At 27.0% G+C, this 25,756-nt stretch overlaps 2 protein-coding genes and 1 pseudogene across 2 annotated transcripts in view; 2 read left to right on the top strand and 1 right to left on the bottom strand.

Annotated features, from left to right (window-relative positions):
* LOC126265928 (uncharacterized) overlaps nt 1-25,756 on the bottom strand; it is a 198,452-nt gene that overhangs the window by 11,064 nt on the left and 161,632 nt on the right. The window lies entirely within an intron of this gene.
* Nucleotides 71-4,972, top strand: LOC126266021 (uncharacterized). Its single transcript, XM_049969299.1, has 2 exons — nt 71-114; nt 3,980-4,972. Exon 2 carries the CDS (start codon nt 4,003-4,005, stop codon nt 4,942-4,944), a length of 942 nt encoding a protein of 313 aa, XP_049825256.1. The 5' UTR covers nt 71-114; nt 3,980-4,002; the 3' UTR covers nt 4,945-4,972.
* Nucleotides 14,388-15,574, top strand: LOC126266026 (DNA helicase MCM8-like; annotated as a pseudogene).

Raw genomic sequence — 25,756 nt, 5'->3', positions numbered from 1 at the left:
ATTGACGTCAGAGCAATCTTATTTAAAACCCGCCACTATTGCTATTGCTCAGTTTAGTTTGTTCCAAAGTTGTTGATGCATCGTTCGATGAACTGAATTCTACGCAATTTGTCGGTAAGAATCTAATCCAACACTCAGTTTTTAAGTCAGTAGAATCCACTTTATCACATTCTTTACTTGTATATTACTCATCCAGATGTGTAGAACGTAAATCATACAATTTTATATATAGATTGTTTTAGTAAGAAAATCTGAATATTTAATGAGAGGTGTAATTTTTTATTTTTTGCATTGTGGTTAAGAAATTTCAATTAAACTGAATGTTTTTAAGCAGACTAAAAATGATTCCCTAAGAGTAATAGAAACTGTACAAGTGTTTAAATGCGACAATAGTAAATAAATGTTTTCAGATGTATTGTTGCAATAATAGACATTATTATTAAATATGCTAATATGTTCACATTATGCATTTTAAATCGGATATTAATGTAATTTTATTTAACTATGATATAATATGTTGGCACTTAAGAATTATATTCATATCGTACGAAAGTACTACAGTTTTTTACTATATCGCATTCGTTTCGTTAGAAGTTTAAAAATAAGAATATATTTCAGAGAAACAGCATTCTAAACAATAAATGTCTATTAATATGAATAAATTATATAATTATTCTATAAATATTCTTAAAGAAATTTACTTTTTAATTAATGATATACAAAAATAATAAAATAAAAAATTATATTAAAATAATTAAGAATTATATGTAGTCCATCGATGATATTTGATCAGTAGGAATTTTAATATTATTGTCATATAAATGGAAGGAAAAATACTTTTCTATATTTTTTTTTGTTTATTAATCGCATAAACCACTTAAGAGTTATTAGCGAATATGTATATACAGTTTACATTATATTTTATTATACATTTGTATATTATTTAACTTAAGTTTCACACATTATATTGAAAATAATATATTCTTCTATGTAATTTTAACGTTACACATTTGGTACTTGTAATCTAATTACATTATATGACATGCGAATAAATTTTTATTAATAATACGATCCATTTTGTCTTCAATTCGTACAATGGGACCAGTACCAGATACCGAAAAACATCCCACGTTTCTACCACGATGTTTAACTGTTGGTTTTTAATACTTAATATTGTTTCTCGTTTCAAACTAGTCTCCTTAGATATTGCCTGCTGTTCAAACAAGTTATATTTAGTTTCATAGTACAATAGTAAAATGTTTCGATATTTGAATACAGCAATTTAGGAGTGGTATTTCTTTGGAAGGCTTTGTCGAGCTTTCAGCGATGAAATAAGTAGTTACTGAAGAACGATGCGATTGCCTAAATCATTGTCACGAGTCAGCATAGTATTAGTTGTATCGTTTCAGTATTTTAGAATCGGGTTTCAGGCCGTTCAGCTTCATAATCGCCGTTTTATATTACAAAAAGTACATTACATTTATATAAATTTAAACAAATATTTGGTAAGCAAATACACTATTTTTTTCTATATAAACAATTTATTAATTGGATCATATAATCATGTAGGTATGGTACATTTTTCTAAATTAAATTTATTTAAAAAATTATATAAAGTAATAAATCTATAAAATTTAATTCACACGGTACGTCTTTTCACCGAATTTAGATTTTATCCCATCAAAAATAGAAATTATTATAGATTTTGACATACTACGATAATTGTAGATACAGACAATTACAATGATTATTTCCATCTTTTTACCCATATATACACACTGAAGGTTTCAGTGTTTAACGAAAACTGAATTTCTTGTAAATATTCAATTTTAGTTTTGTCAAAAACGTAAATGCAAATAAAATTGACCACTTTAACTTAAACATTATTTGAATTACTATTTCATAATACAGTATATTGTAATACAGTTAGATTGGTTATTGTTTAGAATTTTTAATTAATCAAGATCAACAAAATAATCAATTTCTTAAAATTATTCCATGCTTTTGACAACTACTGTATATGCTGAAAAAATTGAACATCCGATATCATTTAAAATATTTTTGCATTTTTAGTAATCTTCTACTCTTTCTTTTCAATTAAAATAGTTCATTATTGTAAATTCTTATGGCTATTATTTTAATATCACGTTGAAGAATTAATATTTTTAATTCGTTACTGAATTTTGATTTAATATCAATAATTAAATTTTTGTATATTTTCAATAAAAAATATTGCAAATTCATATAATTTTTAAGTGTAAATGAATATCTTTTACAATTAAAAATGTATTAAATACTTATTACAGCTAGATTTGTGTAGAGAGGTTTATATATTTTAATTTTAAGAGCTATTCAAAGTAAGATGCACATAACTGATCAAACCATAGACAATATATCAAACTGTCTCAACATGCATGCATGTTGTGAAAACCTTAATTTATTTAAATAGTGAAACAAACAGTTTAATAATTTATTTTTGTCATTCATATCAATTAAAAGAGTTCTATTGAGATTGATTATAGATGATTGATTGGTTAAATATAGAGAACAGTATTACAGTTTATCAATTATATAATACTCTTACTATGACAACCATGGTGGGATAAAATTTTAACTGCATAAAAGTAGTAAAAGGAAATGTTTGAAAACAATTAATTTTATTTTTAAAATATTAGTCTTGTTTATTAATAATTAATAACATTGAAATACCTAAATTTTGCACCTATTTATTATTGTCGTAATATATAATATTTAGGGTTAATTTATTTGTGTTAACTTGGTTGCAAACCCTTACGTTTAAGTCCACACTTTGAAGTTTAGACATAATTTCGATAATAATTAACTATAAATTTATTGTGGTAACTGTATCCACCCTTAAATAAATAATATGCGACAATTTATTTTCCATTAAACGACACTCCACTAATCATAAAAACTAAAGAATAATCTGTTTTTTCAGAAGTTGTACTTAGATGACCACAATCTTCGAAACTACAAAATTCTAGTTTTTTAACATAAAACTGTATTCCAAAACTTTGTCAAATAACAGGCAACGATTTTTATCATTTAATTCACTTGAAACGAAGTTTTCAAAGTTTAAAATATAATTTATTAATACCAGATTCAAATTCAATTTTACTAAGAAGACTTTTCAGAGTAGTAATCAAAAGTAAAGTAAAAATGTGTTTGCAAGTAACATTATAATATGCCACTTCATTTGTACATTGAAAATGCGATAGTTTTATCACCACGAGATTTTCGTCAGGAAATTCGTAAATGAGAAGTATTAAAATTTCTTGTAACAACTTTCTTTGCCTTCAACGAACATTGAAAATATCAATATTTATATTTTTATCACAGACAAAATTTTCAATCTGATGATTTGTATTCTGTTATTCTTTGAACTGGTGATGTACGTTAATTAGTTATATAAAAAGTCTCTTACCAGAAAAATATTTTCGCAAAGCAATAACATCTTCCAACCACCTCACCATCTTCTAACCAAAAAAATAGTAAATTATGTTGTCTAACTAAAAACACTAAATATTACCTGTTTATCTCGGAAATTTTGGAAATTTCTAATACTAGTTTACAAAATGGTAACCGCTCTATAACATTTGGTGGTTATGCCTTTTTGACAATACTGAACGTCTATTATCGGCTGTTGCTTTTCATCCCTATTCGCCTGACCCCTTGAAAACCTAAAAAAGTACCAAACCGCCGTCCTATAAACTAACCATAACTAAACTTGGTGCCCCTTAGAACGTTATTACCATTTTTATATTATTACAGATATGTTTTCCGATGTATATTATTTTATAAAAACGCAAAATATTGTCAATTAGGTTCAGTTCATATGTTATATAAGAGAAAAACTATTTGTTATTGTTATTTTGTTTGTAAAAAATTTCCAATAGTTAATTAAAAATTTTGATTTTTTTGTAATTAAAAAAAATATTAACCTAATATCCCGTTACAGCATGTTAACCCAACAACACCAAGATGTCTGAATTGTTTATTTACGGACGTAATAGTCGCGGAAAGAAAACACTGATTTATCAAGGCTATGAATACCTTAGACACCGTAAAACTGCAAGTTCTGTCACCCATTGGCGCTGCGTAAAACGAAGGAGCAACAATTGCATGTCGGTCATGCATACGATGGGGGCCGAAATAGTGCAGAACCCGGGTGAACATACATGCAGCGAAACAACGCCGCCAAATCAACTGGACAATTTGGATATACCCACACATTCTTTTGAAAATGAAGAACTTCCAGATGCTATGTCCACTGAACAGCTTGACGGTACAGATCCTACGATAAAACTCCTGGTCCAAGAGGTGTCCCAATCACTACTGAAGAAAAATCTTAGTATCCAAGAACCTGATAGTTCAGACACAAATCTGAACAAGTCCGAACATCAGACATATCTTCAAAAAAACACGTCTACCAAGGAGCCTGAGAGGACACACAAAGGTGTGCGCAGGACTAGGATTCAAGGGTTGGTTCAAGCACACCTGGAGGAAAATGTGACAAGTGAGCAGTTGTTAACACCTCCAGTAGAAAATGACTTCAACTCACAACTTGTGCACGATGAGTTAGAAGTAGCTGCTGTAAATATAAAGCAGGAGTTGTTAACAGAGCACGCAATAAATCTAGAATTGGTGGAAGAAGAAGACATAAAGGATAAAGAATTTATTTTACATGACAACAACAGCCAAGATGTGAATTTTCCTCCTACTCCTGTGAGTAGTGGAAGATGGAGAGGGATCATCGAATCTTTTGATGTGGATGAGTTATTTAACATTCAGTTGACGGTGGCAAAATTAGACCAACAGATAAAGAAGGAGGAACTAAATTTTGTTAGAATGAAGGCAAGAAACGAGGAAGAATGTCACCAATTGAGAATGAAAATCATGTTACATCTATTTAATAACCTTTAATAAATACAAAATAAAATTTTCAAATATATGAGTTTGTATTATTCAAAATTATGCTTGAGAAAACAAGAAAAGGAATTAAAGTAACATAAAACAGTCTTATTTTATTTTTTAAATAAAGCGGTGTAGGTGAGACAAATTAACAAAAAATTATTTATCCAATAACAACAATCATCAATCATATCATCATATGATGAGTAATAGAATAACGTTCATTGTAGTATATAGAATAACTACTTACAATATATTAACATTAACAGATATGTATTGTATTTTAAATATGACTGCACGTTTAAAAATTTAATAAACTCCGTATATCCTCTTACAGCAAATTAATCCAATAATATTTATATAAATTGTTTAACTAAAGACATCTAGTGGCTGAAACAAAACACTGATTTGTCAATGTTCTGGTTATGGTTTGTAATTTGATTACTATAGATGTTAAATTTGTAAAACCAAAGACTTTTTCAAAGACTCGTTTCATCACACAAGATACCGAGGATATCCGACTATACAATTTTCATTTATTAATTAATTTCAATATCACTAACTTTTACTTTCGTTGAAGAGGTCTTCTCCAACCTATATTTTATATCAATATAATACTCACATTTCGCACCAAACTGAAATATTAACTAATTTTACTCACTGTTTTACTGTTCTTGAATTTATGAACTTTAATTAAAATGTAGATTAAAACAGTCCAATTATATTAACAAACTAGCTGTACTCCCGACTTCGTTCGATAGCGTGTTGAATACGATCGTTTTCTAGACGGTGATCTCGAGATTCCAAAGATTCTTGGTCCCTTAACAATGAATTACGCGTTCTATCTAATTGTAATCGATCATTCTTTTCAGAACTACCCTCATTCGACCTGACTTTCTTTTGGGCATACCTAAATATTAGATATATTTAGTTATGCCCAAAAGATAAACCAGGATACTGGTTTATTTCGGGAATAAACTCCAGAGTTTCTTGCTTCTTTAACTAGGAATAAGGGCAATTGCCAAAACTTATTATTTTTCAAAATTACACTATTTACACGTGCTTTGTTTATGTTAATCATAATGCTTACGGCACAAATGTGTGTGGTCACAGATGCTAAAAAAGAGTATAAAATCGGAATGTGATTTCAAGATATATTTTGAAGGAGGGATGATTGCTTGAAATTTTAAATTATGGATGTTTTGGCTTATCGATAAAAAGGTTAATTAATTAGGGTAATACGATGCGATTCTGTTGAGTTCTTTAACGGAAATTATACTCGGTTGAATAGCATTATAAAAATATAAAGAATGAAATATATTCAAAACAATGTTAAACATCTATTTGTTCTTGGAAACCATTTAATAATGTTTGTAATAAATATATGTTTTGGCAATAGATTTTCCATTATGTTGAATATCTTCAACAGGCCTGTTGAATGATTTGAATATCTTCAACAATCCTGTTGAATGATTTTCTTAATTGATTATTGGTTATTAATTTGATGTAACACATTTTCTTGATTTTATTTTATGTGATCAAGAATATTTGTTATTTTTCGGTTATCTTCTGCATTCATATTTCCAGTAATTTGTTTTACAAATTATTAAACTTCTTTTAGTTCTGAGTCTATAAGGTTAAGACAGCCTAAAACTTTAGTGTAGTTTTCGAGTGTTTCTGTATTTGGTACTATTTCGGTTTCCTCGTAATAATTCACTAATGTACAATAAATAATTTAAAATATATTTTTTATCGATTGGGGAAAGTCAGAAGACAGAAAATTAATTTAATTATATACAAATTAATTTGGGTTTTTAATTATTTCCGCCATTTTTGTCAAATGTTAAATACAGAAAACTGTAAAGCTGATATCTATTGAATAATTTAAACAGTACAAATCAGTTTATTGTCCAGTGATGTTTCCCATTTTTAAAAACTTGTTAGTTTGTATTAAAATTTTAAATACTTTTAGGATATTAATTGTATTTAAAAATACATCATTTAACAAAACTAAAATAAATATTAATCTACACATGCTATGTTATTATCTATATATAAAATATAGATTTACATGATAATAAAATTAAGGTTTGTACAGATTGAACAGTTCTGGACTGAATCAAATTGCTTTTACCTTATATGAATTAAAAAAAAGATGTAAAAAATTGTATAATTTAATTCCTATATATAAACAAGTTTAGTATTAATGTTTAATATTATTTCCAATTCTTAAGTATAGTTTTATTAATTAAACAGAAAATTTCATTGCTTAAAATTTGTGAAATATAAATTAGAGAACATTCAAATACTTTTAACACAGTCTTATGACAACACATATACATTCATTTTATTGATTTATATAACGACAAAATTAATGACTATTAGATAATATTTATTTAATTTTCATTAGTGTATTTAGTCAAATCAAGTATTATGTAAGTAAGTGGAAACAGTAATTTCTCTTGACGTTTTTGGCTTTTTGTATATAATTTTTTAATATTTTATAATATTTTTTAGGTGGCAATGACTGAAATGCAGCTTTGTCAATGCTTGACCAGTGATCAGATTATTGATATATGTATATTTATTTTGTGTCACTCCTAACTTTAAGGTTGAGAAAAATAAATTTAAGGATAAGACAATAATTTCAAAGGAACATTAAAATTAGTATAAAATATATACCTAATTTATAGCACACACATTGCTTCCAATTCAATACATTAAAATTAATAAATTAACTTAAGTTAGTTTAAAATATAGTTAAATAGAAAATTAAATTCATTTAAATCATAACAAACTTATAAATAAAAGTGCATTAACCATAATTTTTAATTGTTTCATTAGTTATTCTGGGTATTGATGAATGTACTTAAGGATTTCTTACCACAGCAACTACAATTATTTTTAAATTTTTTTTCTGAGTAGCTTGCTTTTCTCTTTTGAGATTATAATCTATAGATAATCTATAGATAGTAAACATATCTTAATCTTGATTAATGAATTTTTTTATATACTTATTTTCTAGCGTATTATATTATTCTCAACAAATTCCAACAGAATCAAGATAATTTTTGACCATATAAGCATTGTGTGGTCCAGCTTGACGCGCACCATTGGGATTGTCTTTATTTAACATTATTAATTAGTGCGTGCTGTTAAGGAACTGCGTCTTCGCCAAATAAGTTGATATTTTGTAAGTAACAGGGTTGTAAATTATCTTCCCTAAGATCTTCTGGAATGATCAATAATTATTCGAAGACTTCCTACGTCCTCTAACTTCGACTGTAACATTTCTATGGTTGGTTACAAACCGCTGTTTTAAGGTCGAAGATATTGGACAAGAACTGTTTGCCGTATCTTGGTCTTCTGGTGTCACCACAAGTCTCCAAGTGCATTTGTAAAGTGCATAAAATTGATATGGAATGAGACACACTAAACCTTTAGGCCATCCTGCTATAACTCTTCCACCAACAAAAGCATATTGCGCACACTCGTCACAAGTTAAATTTCTAGTTCTCGGCGTTCCATATTCATTTGTTTACAAATAAAATTGAATTCAAAAATTAATAAAACTAGACACCTATTAATAAAAATTAATGAAATAAATTGATAATTTTATAAAACTAATATTTTTTATACGTAATTACGTAATTCCATATTTATTTTATTTACTTACAGTGGTCGCCATAACTATAGTATTTTCTATTAAAAAATTATTTTTGCTATTTTATTTTTCAGTAGAAAACTTTTTATTTTATCTTCTTTCATCATCTCTGTGAATTTAAATCGATAATTACTAGCGGTCTTCTACTTGATTTATTTCAAATCTGATTTAAGAGCGGCGTCTCCCTGTGTTAAATTCCCTATACAAACGCCGCCGACGACTTGGAGCAAATCTCTAAAACTACGCAATCAATCTATTTCAAATTTTGGGTGTGGATTAACAAATGTTTGATCTTTGACATGACATAGTTTTAAAGTCGTAATTTTATTACGACAGCAAATAACTTATAAAATAAAGAATATTTTGGTAAATGAAATATGTCATGTCAAAGCTTGGATATTTAACAAGACTGTACAGTGACAATTTTCCTAGAAAAATATTGCGTTTTTTGGATTTGCTCCAAATTAGCAAAATAATAAAATTTCATACGTAAACCGAATAATCAAAGAAATCTGTAAGTATAAGTGATTGCGGTGGAGGAAGGGGGGTATGTCATTTTTTTTTTATTAATATTAGATTTTAAATTGGCTTCCGTATTTGTATAACGTATTTATTATATTTGATTATATGAAAAAATGTGATTGGTTTACAACTAACTATTCGACAAAATATCACAAAACTTATTAGCACTAAAAAAAGTTAATAACTGTATATGTATTTTTAATGTATATTATTGTATTATATATTAATTTTATATAATTTTTATTAATAAAAATATATTAAGAATTCATTACTATTATAAATTTTATAATCTATTTACAACCAGTAAATTCACTATATGTATGAGATCTCAAGTGCGGTCCTGTTTCATGCAAAAAAAATTGCAGACGAACATTTTCGAACCGAATGTTTGTTTGATTTCGTGGCGGCACCACATTACGGGCTATGTTTTGTTTTGCATCCTTTTCTGGCCGAAAGTGTGATTCCTTGTCTAGTAAACGCCGCTCTTAAGGAACTATTCTATTTGGGCACCAAAATCCAACGGGGTCAGAAAATATCTTTTTGGAGAAAAATGCCTAAACGCAATCCTTCCACAAAAATAACATGTAAAATAAGAATATAAATCATAAATATTATATTTAATATATAATAAATCTTTACTAAAACATAAAAATAAATTACGTGTCTTTTTATTTTTGTTCTAACTTTCATCATAGAACAACAACATAAATAATATTTAGATTTCCTAAAGATTTTTAATTATTAATTAATACAGACACCTTGTATAAATAAATACATATACCTACAATATTTGTCATTGTATTAATCGTTATAGTATTATGTAAATATATATTTACAATAATATCAACAAATGTTTCAAATGATAAAAATGCGTCCAAACAGCACCGCACCAAACAAGAAACAGAACTACACTGTAGTATTAGAATATAATCTTATATTGTACTTCCTTTTTAATTATATTATCTATCATAAAATTATATTCCCCCGTAGTTGCAATTTTAATAATGATGTCATGCTTCAGATTTTATAGCTTAGTTTGTAGAATTATATTTTATCTTAAGTTCTCTGTTAAGTTAGTTTATATATAGGAGACCCTTGCATTTTATATCTACATTCGATTCTCATTTATAACAGCATTCTATTTTATTATATTCTAACAGCGCAATTCATTCACTTAGAACCATCAGCAAATCGAACTTTTTTTCATATTTGTTCGGAAGCATCAATTATAATTTCCGGCAAATTCTCATTCTTATAATAATTAAAATAAATGTGCAGTTGCTGTACTGAAATGGATATGCTCCAATGTAATGGATTGAATTGTGATTGATGTGGTAACTTTCATTATCGACAAAGCAGTTATTTATTTTTATGAATTCTACTTTAATTTGTTTAATAACTGTTTCGCTATATATGTGCAGCGTTACTTTTCCATCAAAGTACATTACACTATTTGCTATTCACTACAGTTTTACGGATAACAGATGATGCAGTGGACCATACGCTTTCCATATATTTGCCGCTCTGGATTTCGTTTTGAACATTTGCCTTTAATTGGTGATACTTCCAATGTGCAAACCGCCTACACAATTTCTTTCTCAAAATTTGGAATAGAGCAAGTAATTTTAGTAAGACATTCACAAGAGCCTGAAATGCTTTAGTAATTTATAGTGAATTGATAGACAAACGTAGTTTGTAGTTTCTTACTTTTATTAACATATAAATATAGATACATTTTATCGTAGCATATGATGAATAATTTAGTCTAGCACGAATAAAAAGAAACCCGTATGAAATATAATATTCGATACAAATATTTGTTGTTAAATGCATTTACCATGTTAGACCGTGTTAGACCGTGATATAACCGATGTTTTTGAATTATAGATTTATCGAATTTTGCATATGATCTCTTGTCTGTAATATTTTGAAATTCTTTTTGGCCTAAGAGAACGACAACAATGTTGGTACTGCCAACTTGGGTCGAAATTGGCCTATAAAAAGTCCAAAATTTCAGTAAAACCTCTTCTTTAGTGTCAATGAGAAAAGTGCCAGGACGTAGAAAACTTACAATTAAAAGAAAAACATCCTTTATTTTTTGAGCTACATTTTTCCTTCTTTTGACCATTTATGAGCCTATGAAGAGCAAGAAATTCCTGCATGTAAAAATATTTTTATTCGATAATCCCAGCCCTTGAAACCCATAGCGGGGTGTAGTTTTATGGTAAAGCTTCACTCCGCACTTTATAAATAAAAAAACGGTTAATGTCTGTAGCAAACGACGGTTTCGGTAATTTTCGCCATTTTTAACCTCACCTCCTCCTTTCTGAAATTTGCCTCCTCTAACATCTTTTATACTTCCAATCTAACCCTGGTCTCCTCCAACAATATTTATTTTTATATTTTTAGTTTCCTCCATTTTGAACCTGGCGTCTTCCACTTTTAGCTTTGCTTCATTTAATCGAGCCAAATTTATCTTCTGAAAGACCTTTTCTTCTTATTCGTTGTTGAGTCAAAATTGTATAGTTTTTTCTTTTTTTTTTTTAAAGGGTTTTCAGAGTTTCACTGAAAAAAACACTTTATTAAAAACATACTTAAAACAATGAATTTATTAATAAATTAGATGCATGTTTCCTATCGGATGATACAATACCATTTGTTGTTTCAGAACTCAGTCGCACCATTCGTAATTTGACTTAAAATTATGCCGTCGGAATCATGTGGATTGGAAATGTCATAATTCATAATGTGATGCAGGAGATTATCAGTTTCTGGTTGATGTTGCGGAGGTAATGGTGCGGTGGAGACCGCCTTCAGCCATCATTTCTCTTCTTCTCTGCCAATTTGTACTTTCTTTCTCATTTAGCTTTATCTCACGACCTCTTCAATTGAATTGTTGTTCTCTATAAATATTTTATATAATATCAGTTCTCAGCGATTTATTCGATTTTAATTATAGTCTGAAATTCCATAGTAAATCAGAAAAATTACCGGCACTAACTACTCACTCACTGTGACATTTCTTAGCACACTGCGCAAAATTCGCTAAGCCTACAGATTTGTTATTCAGTGCAGAGTCCGTTTGTCGAGAAATGGCGGCATATAATCAACAACAAATAATCAATTTTACAATAAATAATAGTTTATCAATAATCAACGACGAATAATCAATTTCTCAATAAATAATGGTTTATTAATAACTCATGACTAATTTTTATTATCACAGCTACTTTTGAGATGTTTCAGTTTTAATGTTTGAAGAAAGTTAAAGTAATATAGTATGATAAGTAGAAAAATATACTACAAGATATTTACGTAATTATCGACAAGCCCAAAATTTTTCATATTGCAATTTTTTCAATGCCTCCAAATTTGTCATCAACACGACAATTTTGTATTGTACAGTCACTTTAACTTTCTTCAAATATTATATTATATTGAAAACTGAAATAAGTATCTCAAAAATAGCGGTGATAACTAAAAATAATCTTTCTAAATCCTGCAAATAATAAATAAAAATAATAGTTTTAAAAAATATTCAGTTGTGAAAAAAATCATTTTTAAAATTTAAATTTGAGGAACAGTATCTCTCGAGGAGAAAAAAAAATATTTAAATTTTTTTCTTTAACTTATTTTAGACACACCTTATATAATATATATTGGGAGAATTTTAAGTAAATAGGTAATCTTATAGTATTAATCTTTTTTATATATTTATTAAATACATAAAAATAAGTTATATTCACAACCACATAGGCAAATGTTGATCAATGGTAAATACTGGTAGACACGAAAGATTTTCCTCTGCGTTAGTGCCAATAAGTTATATAAAAGTATATATTTAATCTGTTAATACAAGTAGATACACCTTATGAACTAACACTACACTTCAGATCAAAACAAACAAATACAGTACATAACCTTCTGTCACAATATAACCTAACTTAATATTGCCGTCTAATAATAAACATGAACAGTAAATATCAACTATAAATTTAGAAATTATACTGACAGCAAATACATTAAGAAGGCTCCTTCTGAGATAGGAACAACATTTTTATATGGTTTTCATGGATTTTGCAGATGGTAAATTAAAGGTACATTTTGAAAATAATTATAACTAACTTTGTAGATGATGCTGAAATTGAAAAATTAATAATTAATATAAACGTTTAATCAATGATGCAGATTTATCAAAAAAGTGGACTGACTACAAGAATCACATAAAAAATAATACTCAGTATTACTTAAATGTAATGGGACACTACTAATAATATAGACAACCCAAAGAAAAAGAATATTCTATAATCAGACCTAGAATTGTGAATTTTGAACCCAGTTTGCAGTTTAAAGATTTAAGAGTGAATTATTATGATGAATTAATTTAAACCGTAAATTATCAATTAACTAAATAAGTTATTTTAGGAAATCTGGTGTCTGTACGTAGTACTGTCATAAAATCAGGAAACATTAAAATAATCTGTAGTTACATGTGATTTCTATGCTCAACATGTTCTAGTCTTCAGACACTTCAACAAACAGATGGCAACTACACACTATCCAGCAAATGTATAACAACAAATGCTGAGCACAATCAAATTTTATACCCCAACACTCATCAGTACATATAAAAACAATCAGCTACCACTTCATAAGGATGATAGGGACTGAATAGGTAGTTTATTTGTTCTAAATAAATAATAATTTAAATAACTTTAATTAACTTTACTTAAGGCAGAAAATGGACGAGTACCAAGAACACTGGATTGTGTTTTAATGGAAGATTTAGTCAAAACATGTATACCAGAAGATGATATAACTATAACTGGTATAATAAAAGTGGAAAACCCTGAACAGAATGGAAAATCAAAACAACAATTACTTTTCCAGTTGTACCTACATGCTATTTCTGTAGTCAATAACAAAAATCAAAGTTAAGGCAGTTATGGAGCATCAGAGAAAATTACTTTCAACATTAAAGATTATTATGCTATACAAGTAAGAGAAATTGTTTATAATTACTTATTTCAAATGAATTTTAAAAAATATATGATTTAGAGATCATTATTATTAGTTCTGGTTTGACGGTGACAATGACGAGAGAAGTAGTCGGAGAATATGCTCTAGAAGCTTGTGCTTTGATGTTGACCGCTCAGGGTTATTGCTGCATCGACGAATTCGACAAAATGCCTTCTCAACACGCGTTAATTATCTTGAAACATTCACTTCATTTAAAAGACCTTTGATTGTAAATTATGTATTACATCTAGCTGTATTTCATTCACTGATCCTTAAACTTGTTACTGAATTAATAGTGTCTGCTTGAAGCGATGGAACAACGGAGTATCAGTATGGCCAAGGCACGCATAGTTTACACGTTACCAACAAGAACTACTTACTATTCTAGCTGCAGCCAATCCTGCCGGTGGGCACTCTGACAAATCAAAAACAATAGTAGAGAACTTGAAAATTAGCTCGCCAATGCTTTCGCGATTCGATCTGATCTTCATATTGCTGAATTAACCTAATGAAGTATACCTTATACATATTTTAGGTCTATTTAACATTATGGACTTTATAGGAATTGGATTTGCTGCTTTCTAAACATATATTGGCTCTACATGCAGATATCAAGATAGAGCAGATTTTCTATAATGCTGACGTCAGTACTTCAGAAGGTAATATTTTTACTTACATACCAGTCACACAAACCTGGAGAAACCTTAGATTTGTTACCACATGAATTATTTAGAAAATATATAGCATACACACAAAAATACTCAACCCATAATTTAGAGATAAGGATAAAGAAGTCATAAAATAGTTTTATTTAATATTAAGAAAACAGTTCCAATCAGGTGATTGTACTCCCGTTAGAACGCGGCAGTTAAATTCACTAATTAGACTTTCTCAGGTATGTATATATTTTTTTTAATTATTAAAGGGATCCTAAATGATTTATTCTAGGCCAGAGCAAAGTCTGAACTTAGGAAAATCGTAACGGAAAAGGATGCACTTAAAGTGGTGGAAATAATGCGGTACAGTTTAGTAGTTTGCGGCACTGGGATGAGCAAAAGTATCAGGTAAGTTAAGTAATTAAAACTTAATATATAATTTTATATTATAGATATTAATACGTGGAATATTATAATTATTTTTTATATTACTTTTGTGGTAAACAAAATAAATATATTTTAGATTTCAAAATTGTTGAGACAATTGCAACTCAAGTCAGAAATGGAAAAGAAGTGAATATTTTCCAAAAAAGAAATACAAACTATAAGTGAACAAATTGGTTTGGTAAAAGAAAATTTTTACATGTTACAAAGCTTAAATATTCAACGATAGTTATTAAACAAAGGGCATAATAATTATCAGTTAGTTAGTGCCGATATTTAAAGTTATCCCTGATAAAATTTGTGGTATTTAATTATAATTTTTTTAATAAATATATTATTTTTATATTAATTTTTTATTTTGTGGTTATTTTATTATATTCTTTTACAATAGGGTCAGATATCTCTTTTGTCAAAGAATTTCTGTTGTCTTCATTAACCTAAAAATTTTAATTAATATTAATCATTAAATTTAAGTATGTAATTTTGCACAATGTACCATTATTAAAAGGTTTCTTGAATTGCCTTTTAATTGTTTACTTAAGTGTAGATTGGAACAGATGCAAACTATATTTTCTTTTAAAATCGCCTTTCTTACAGCTTCTTCAAATTTTCTGCTATGCAATACCATTTTCCCAATCTTGTCAATTATTAAAACTGATTTGTCCTGAAACATCTTTATGCATAAATAACTAACACTGAAATTTATCTTACAGATTCTAAAACAGGCAATACACAACATTCAAACTCATTTAATTAGACCAACTTGGGGAGAATTTTTTGGCAAATTTTCATTTATGCTGAATAAATAAAAATAAAAATGATATTTATTTACTATTAAAACCTGCACCTTTTCCTGCCTAAAGAAGTCCGTTAACCGTTTAAACTAACTATGTCAAATCCAACACGAGTTCTGCTAGAGTGCACTTCTTCTTAAATACGTATTTAAAAGGTATTAAATAAATTTGTTTACAGAAATTATATTTATTGAAAACATATAAATAAAAGTACAAAATATGTGTATTGAATTTAAATATTAAAAATTAAACACATTTATTTCACTTCTCTTGATAACTCTGGAATGAAAAGGGAACTCGAGTACATTTATCGAGAGCCACAAATAATCCTTCAAAGAACCGCTGGTTGGCCAACCCTGGTATATAACCTAACCTAGAAACCTTGCAAATACTAATAAGTCTGCATGGTACCCTATTCTGTTTTAAATCCAGAAGCTAAGTACTAAGTGTAATCGTTCATTATTAATTTATAATTTAAGAGCGGCGTTGCCCTGTGTTAAATTCCCCATACAAACGCCGCCGATGACTTGTGGCAAATCTCAAAAACTTCGCAATCAATCTATTTCAAATTTTGGGTGTGGATTAATAAATGTTTGATTTTTGACATGACATAGTTTTGAGGCCGCAATATTTTTTAATAACAAATTTATTAATAGCCAAATTTGGGTCATTTTCTACCATTTTTGTACAACAAAGCATATAAAGCATATTTTGGTAAATGGAATATTTTACGTCAAAGCTTAAATATAAAAGTTAAATATCTATTTAACAGACTGCATAGAAACAATTTTCCTATAAAAATATTGTGTTTTTTAGATTTGCTCCAAATTGGCAAAATAATAAAATTTCATACGTAAACCGAATAATCACAGAAATCTGTAAGTATAACTGATTGGGCATAGGAAGGGGGATATGTCATGTGTTCCACTCATTATTCATAGATAGATTATTAACTGGACATATTCAAGGAAATTTGTACATTTTTATACTAGTTATTATATCAATAAAATTCAGAAACTCTTTGATCCATAATACTATTAATTTCAGAATTACAAATAGTCCACATGTAAGAAAGCCATTGACATGTGAGTCTGTATCACAGAAGAAATTCAAAAATAATATATATATTTTTTTAAAAATATTGATAATTTATTATTCCTCATTAATCAAATTTATGTGATGTAAATATATATTTTAATCTCATTATTTAAATAGTTATTAAATTATTTAAATAGTAAATTTTTAAACTAGAAATCTAAACAGAAAATTCAGTTTATTGTTTTATATAATATAATACAATACAATTTTCCTTATCTGATAAATTAAAATCAAAACACTTTTTATATACAATATCTTTTGATGTATAATTATAGTAAACTAATGCGTAAACTTTGTAATTTGAATGGAATTTATAGGAATTTAACATAGTGAAACAAATTATTTTAAAAATTGATATTTTATTAAATTGACATTTTTTTGTTATTTTTTCCTGCGCTTCTAAACATTTTAAATTTCGCCCTCTTCTATTTAATAGTATCTTTTGTTCTAGACAATTAAAATAGAATCTAATTTCGGAAGCATTTTGTTGATACAAAAATCTTCGTCTTTATCAATTTCTTCAACGTGAAGTTAATTTTTTGGACCTGAATATACAATAAAATAGCACAGATTAGTTTCAATAATATTTAATTGATCTTGTATCTGAAAGTAATATTCTATAAGTTCTATATTATAATCGTCTCATAAGAACACTTGACTTCCACAATTTCGTCTTCAGAAATAATTCCTGAAAATATAAAAATTTAATTATAAAAATACACAATATAATTTATAAATATCCATGAAGAACATCTACAAATAAACCAGCAGGCTTTATAATTTTATTGAATTCTTCTTCAAATTTTTTTATTGCTACCGATTCATTAATTTTTTCATATTTCGTAGCTTCTGTAGAAAAATTATTTCTTCTTAGATTTTTTAATTATATTGTTACAAGATTCTTTTAATTTTAGCATCTCCAAAATTAGAAGCAGTAAGACGATGCATTTATTAAAACTAATTTGGGTTGTTAAATTGGCTATTGCTTTTTCATTTACTTAAATTGTTCTTTTTTAGTAATCTTGAATTGATCTAATATCTCATTTAAATTAAATTGTGAACATTGGGTAGATTCGTTATACTTCTCATCTCGTTCTAAAAGATTATCCACAATATACGATCCTATTTTCTTCAGTTTCCTGTTTCTTAGTTCAAGTAAATGTAAACTTTTAATTTTTTTCTTAGACCAAGAAGCAAATCTACGGGTTTTTGGAATTTTCTAAAATTAATATTGCTTTTATTTTATTATTGTATACTTTAATGTACTATAATATATAATGTTGCATGCTTCTTTGATTTTAAATCTCTTATTAAAATTGTGTATCACTTGATTTTCCAATTTTATAAATTCTAAGTTAATTTAAGTACATAATACAAAACAGCTCAAAGACAAGTTATGTAACAATTCGAAAAAATAATAGAAACAATTCAAGAATATTAATATTTTAGGTGAACCAATAATATGAACAAAAAAAAACTATATATGTACATACATATGCTACCCTAACAGAAAAATTCCATCTATTTTGTTGATGTTATCACATTTCACTTAAATTTCGACACATAAAATTACACACAGGTTACATGCACTGATTTGTATAACTCATAACTCTGAGGGTGCGAAAGTAAGAGTATGAAGTAAATACACATTCAGAGCTATTAACTTTGAGATCAATTTTTTTAATTAATATTAGTTTTTAAATCGGCATCCGTATTTGTATACTGTATTTATTATATTTGCTTATATAATAAAATGTAATTGGTTTACAACTAACTATACGACAAAATATCACAATACTCATTAGCCCTAATACGTCATTATATTTTTAATATATATTATTGTATTATATATTAATTTTATATAATTTTAATTAATGAGAATATATTGAGAATTCATCACTATTATAAACTTCATAATCTATTTATAACCAGTAAATTCACTATATGTATGAGATGTCAAGTGTGGTCCTGTTCCATGCAAAAAAATTGCAGACGAACGTTTTAGAACTGAATGTTTATACGATTTGTGGCGTCAGCACATTACGGGCTATATTTTGTTTTGCATTCTTTTCTGGTCGAAAATGTGATTTCTTTTCTAGTAAACGTCGTTCTTAAAATGTAGTTTCGTACTGTTTTCGTATGCTTAATTAGCTGTGGTATGTTATTTTATTATTGTTTGTGAAATTTGTAATTTTATGGATTCAGTGCATTTGTGAACTCGTGTTTAGTTTAACTTTTTTGTACACTTTAAAACTTTTTATATTACAGTAAAAGCTTTTTATTCGCGCCTCGTACACTCTCGGCTTCACTATACGCGGATTAAAAAAATGTGACCCAATTTCTGTATTCGCGACTAAAGATTTCTTTATTCGCGGATCTAAATCTGAACATCAGTAACGTATCCTTTGTAAACGCGCCGTCAAATGGACTAACAAAAAGTAAAATAGACCTTATTACAGCTATACCAAAAGTATGTTTTTAAATAATATCGATGCTGTATTTTTTCGGCCTTTGACATAAGCCGACTTCGCCGCGTTCGGTTGTTTATGAGAATTCAAACAAGCAGTTCCATCCTTTGGTAAGAGCCGCATTGCATATGCATTTATAGTTTCATCTTTCCATTCGTTATAAAAATTGTGATCACGTAATTGATCAATTAAAAAATCGGAAGGTAAAATAAGGTCGTCTGTGGCTTCAACACTCTCAGCTAAAATTGTTCGTAATCCAGGAATAGAAAAAATGGATCGAAGACCGCAACCAAAAAATGAAATAAAAATTGTCTTATTTTTAACAGGCACATTGCTAATGTTTCTGCTGAATATCAGTCTGAATTAAAAGAGCTTCTAAAAACAGCCAAGCAAGAATAAATTTCAATTCTTTAAGCCATTGCCTAAGCCTGAAGATAATAATTCATCAGTATGGTTATAAATCTCAATTAAATTGTTTTTTTTATACATTTGTTCTTTATTTTGTCACCTAGGAACGTACCCCCTATAATCCTATATAAATTGCCATTCCATGTTCACCGTTTCTGTATTCGCACATATACCCCGCGAATAAAGAGCTTTTACTGTATAATGTTACACGCTTCTTTAATTTTAAATTTCATATTAAAATTATGTGTCACTTGATTTTCCAATTTTATACAGTCTAAGTTAATTTAACTACATAATACAAAATAGCTCAAATACAAGTTATGCAATAACACGAAAAAATAATAGAAATAATTCATGAATATTATAATAATATTTTAGGTGAACCAATATTATGAACAATAAAAACTATATATGTATATGTATTTAATAAAAAAAAATAAAAAAACCAAAACTATCACTAACTAACTTTATTTTAAATATACTGAATTCGATTTGAAATGAACATAATACATTCTTTAAATAAATCAATCTTTATTCATAATTTCACGGGGAGAAAAACCGACAACAAACAATGAACACTACGCTTTCAATGGAAAAGGACACAAAAATATGAAATAATATCAAAATTGTGACAGATACAAGTAAAAATTAATTAATTAATTGATGACATGAATTAACAAATATACATAACACTGTTTTGTTGATGTTATCACATTTCACTTAAATTTCGATACGCAAGTTACATGCAATGATTTGTAGAACTCAAATACAAAGCTAGGGTCACTATTAACATTGATATCATTTTTTTTTAATTAATAATAAATTTTAAATTTAAATATTTGTAATCGTATTTATTATATTTGTTTATATAATAAATTGTGATTGGTTTACAACTAACTATTCGACAAAATATCACAAAACTTATTAGCACTAATAAAAAGTTAATAACTGTATACATTATTATATTTTTAATATATATTATTGAATTATGTATTAATTTTATATAATTTTAATTAATAAAAATATATTAAGTATTCATTACTATTATAAATTTCATAATCTATTTACAACCAATAAATTCACAATATGTATGAGATCTCAAGTGCGGTTCTGTTCCATACAAAAAAAATTGCAGACGAACATTTTAAAACCGGGTTATGTTTTGTTTTGCATCCTTTTCTGGTCGAAAGTGTGATTTCTTTTCTAGTAAACGCCGCTCTTAAGATCGTAGTTATTCAATGCTATGATTTTTACAGGCTTTCAACTAAATATTAAAATTTATGAAATCATTATGTACGAAATGCAACAAAAAACACAGACAAATAATTAGGTTCCATTGTCGCGCGCCGAAAAAGCGAAGCGTTTGGTTCGTTCCACGGGCCGCGGCAACTCCGTTTCTATATGCGCAGAAATCATAATTTTGACGACAGAGCAATCTTGTTCAAAACCCCCCACAAAATAGCGATTCCTCAGTTTAGGTTGTTCCGTGGTGGTGGATGCATCGTTCAATAAAACAAATTCTACGCAATTGGTCTGTAAGAAAGTAGCCCGACACTCAGTTTTTAGGTGAGTAGAATCCACTTTATCACATTCATAACATGTATATTACTCATCCAGAGGTGTAGAACGTAAATCAGACAGTTTTGTATACAGACTGTTTTCGTTCACAGTTCTAATAAGAAAATCTGAATATTTAATGAGAGTTGTAACTTTTTATTTTTTATATTGTGGTTTAAAAAATTTCGATTAAACTGAACTGTTCTTATAAAGACCCTAATGCAATTATAAATAAATTTTCAGATGTATTGCTGTGTTCACTTTTGCCTTTTTAATTGGATATTAATGTATACGACTTTTATAGTTACACCTATGACAGTTTAATTCGTATAATAGCATCTAATTGTTGTCTTACTTCTAATATATTTATTTTAAAAGAAATTTTAATTAATTATGATATAATATGTTGGTAATTAAGATTTATATTCATATCGTACGAAAGTATTACAGTTTTTTACCATATCGCATTCGACATTAGAAGTTCTAAAATAAATTCTAAACACTGCCTGATAAAAGTATTGATCACATTCTAAACATTATTTTTATTACTATATCATAATACGTTAAAACGAATTTTCAATAAACCAAAATTAACAAAATAATCAATTTCTTAAAATTATTTTCAATATTTTTGCATTAATATATTTGTGATACAAATAAAATCAATAATTTCACGTAAATAAAAGTTTACTTGTTTGTTTATTTTTTAGTTCAGCATGATAACTATTTTTGTGTGAGCAATTATTCTTGGCGATAACTCTCTCCATTAGTTTATACATAAATATTTTTCTAAAATAAACACAACAAATAAATTTATTTAGCAAATTTAAAATATATAATGTAATAAATCTGTAAAATTTAATTAAAGATAATAAAATATATAACAAACACTAAACAATACATATTAAAAGTTTGGTTTGTTTATAATTTAGGAATAAAATTGATCTGATTTATGTATGTTATTATTGAAAATCATTTCTCACAAGCGACGGAAGTTGCTATTATAAATTGTTCTTTAAAAAGAATTGTATTTACTTGTGGCTACTTTTTTATCGAATTTACTCCATATTATTGTTTCATATTGGTGTCTGACTGTGTTTTTTTGCAAATCTGTTACATTTTTTCTTCTAACACCTAATCTAGAGTTTATCTCATCAAAAATAGAAATTTTCAGAAATGTTTAGTGGAACAAAGTAAACGACATTCATTTTGATCCACAAATACTATATTAAAATAAATAAATAAAAATGAAAATCAACAAAAAAGAATGCACGTGTCGATTTGTAAAACGTATTCACCTACTCTTTCGTCTTGTTAATTAAAGTAGTTTATTATTGTAAATACTAACTTTTGGGCTAGTCTTCTAATATCACGTTATAGAATTAATATTTTTAATTCGTTACTGAATTTTGATTGTAAATAATATCCAATCAAAAATATTACTAGATTCATTGTTAAAATATCTTCGTGAATTCTTTGCAGTATGTATCATATTGCTTTTTTTAAAATTCAAATTGAAGTATTCGTTATGTAAATAAAGGCGTTCTTTTAAAGGAATAAAAAATAAACAGGATACATAATGTTACATTATCGATATCGATTGTAATTTGCACAAAATTGATCAGCTATCGTTTATAAGTTCAAATGCGACAAGATTGCAGAAATCCTATAAGAAAACATCTAGACAATTTAGACAAATTTTAACTGTTCAAAAATGTTATGTATGTGCTCTGAATAAATAATACTAAGCAATTATTTTTAGTTATTTAAATAATATCAGTTATCACAAGTTACTTTTAAGACGTCTTTTTTGTACTGAATGTCGTCTTAATTGACAATATACAATATTTTCCACACACAATAGGTTACTATATAAATTATACAAAATTGCAAAATTTAAATAATTTTTAAATTGTGTAGAGTGGCTAAAATTATATTGTTAACATTATTATTGTCCATCCAGTTTGCAACCCGCAACTCTTTGATGTCATCGTGGCTGTGTGCACATCAAGGTAGATATAAAATGACGTTTTTGGATTGTTTGGTTATTCTTTGCTCAATTATTCATGATAAACTATGTATATAAACTATAAGGTGCTTTTAATAACCAATATTGAATTTTTAATTTTAGCAAGGGCGCAAGAAACGAAGAAACTTTTCAATAGTTGTAAGTTCTTAGGACAAATGAGAAGTTACACTGGCATGAAATTTTAGAAAGAAAGGAATTGAAATGAGTCAGAAACGTAAATATAAAAAGTCAGTCTCACATTTATCGTAAATTAATTTTGCTTTGTATGATTTGTGTTTTTAAAAGTATAATTACAATCGTTCAGTTGTGTATTGTACAAATTTTCATTATTATGTAGATAAGTAAATGTTGAACATATAGTCTAACGTATAACTATTATATAAAATTATTTTAATAAATTGAATAACTAATATCGATTTTTTGTTTTCAGCATTTAACTACAAAACTAAAAAGGTTCCCATCAAGTTGAAAGTTCTTTAGGACAATTATGAAAATATAAATTTTCATTAACATATGGATAAGTAAATATTAGACATATAGTTTAATAAATTTTAAATTTAATCTTATTGTACAGGGTTATCTTACAAATTTTAACTGTTCAAAATTGTTGTGTATGTGTTTAGTAGTATAAATATGTATGCTGGGCAATTATTTTTGGTCATTTAAATATGAACAGTTATCACAAGTTACATCCAAGGTTTCTTTTCTGTTTTAAATGTTATCACAATTGGTATCTTATATCGTATATCATATCTTCAATATTTGACACTCACAATAAATTAGTATATAAATTATTGTATAAAATTATTTTAATAAATTGAATAACTAATATCGATATTTCGTTTTCAGCATTTAATCAAGAAACTAAAGAACTTCCCACAAAGTTTTAAGTTTCTTAGGACAAATGAAAAATTAAACTGGGATGTTATTTTATGAGGAAAGGAAATAAATGGATCAGAAATGTAAATATAAAAGGTCAGGCTCAAATTTACTATAAACTAATTTTGCATAGTATCACACCGATTGTGTTTTTATTCAAGTTTATTTAAGTTCGATTACAATCCTTCAGTTTTGTATTGTAAAAATATAAACTTTTCTTTAATATATGGATAATACATAGATAAGTGAATGTTGGACATATAGTTTAATAAATTTTAAATTTTCCTAAGGTTATCTTACAAAATTTAACTGTTCAAAATTGTTGTACATGTGTATAATATAAATATGTATGCTGGGCAACTAATTTTGGTTATTTAATATGATCAGACTGTTGTCACAAGTTACCTCCAAGGTTTCTTTTCTCTTTTAAATGTTGTCACAATATCTATTGTATAAAATTATTCTAAAAAATTAGATAACATTTAAGAAAGAACATATAGTCCAATTATTTTAAAATTTTAACTTATCATATTAAATGAGATCAGATATCACAATAAATTACTATGTAAATTATATTATACTATATTATTTAATTTATCTATTATATAAATAATTAATATTGTTTTTTTTGCTTTTAGCTTGGACTAAGAAATTAAAAAGCTTTCGTCCAAGTTGCAAGTTTAATAGTATTGGAAACTGTTTTAGTAAAATTTATTACAAGAAATTGTGTATCCCTTTAAGTATACAGCTATTTTAACTATCATAATTATTTCCAGTTTAATTAGAGGAGAATTTGCTCCGGGGCTTAAATTTATAAAAAGGTTAATTGCCACAAACCACATTTTTTGATATATTTTTTTGCAGACGCCACTCAACAAAATTATGTCCAACTTTTCTATTTCAAACAGAATAATTGTATCTAAATTTTTCTAAAAAGTTCATTCAGTAACTTTTAGTTTAAAATTGTCAAATTACGCAATATAATTTCAAATTCGTCTAGTTTCAAACCATATTTGATAAAATTTGATGATTTTTGTTTATATAATCAATTGATTTGTGATATTTTCATTTTTATTCTCGGACAGTGTTAAAAAAATTTTTATAGTGAATATCAACTTGACCTAATCTTTATTTTCGTAGTTGAAGTTGAAAATTTGACTCATTTAAAATTTTCTGAATTTCAAATTTTGTATAATGTATGTTTTTAACAAATTTTAATATTTCAATGATTTTTAACTTAAAATTGTGAAATTACAAAGTAGAGTTTGTTTGATTTTGTTCCATTT

This window comes from Aethina tumida, chromosome 6 (genome assembly GCF_024364675.1).
Source record: "Aethina tumida isolate Nest 87 chromosome 6, icAetTumi1.1, whole genome shotgun sequence".
NCBI classification, from domain to species: Eukaryota; Metazoa; Arthropoda; class Insecta; order Coleoptera; family Nitidulidae; genus Aethina; species Aethina tumida.
This window is presented reverse-complemented; position numbering and strand designations above follow the sequence as displayed.

Excerpts from the sequence above, each read along its gene's own strand:
- LOC126266021 (XM_049969299.1), top strand. The coding sequence starts at position 4,003 with ATGTCTGAATTGTTTATTTACGGACGTAATAGTCGCGGAAAGAAAACA.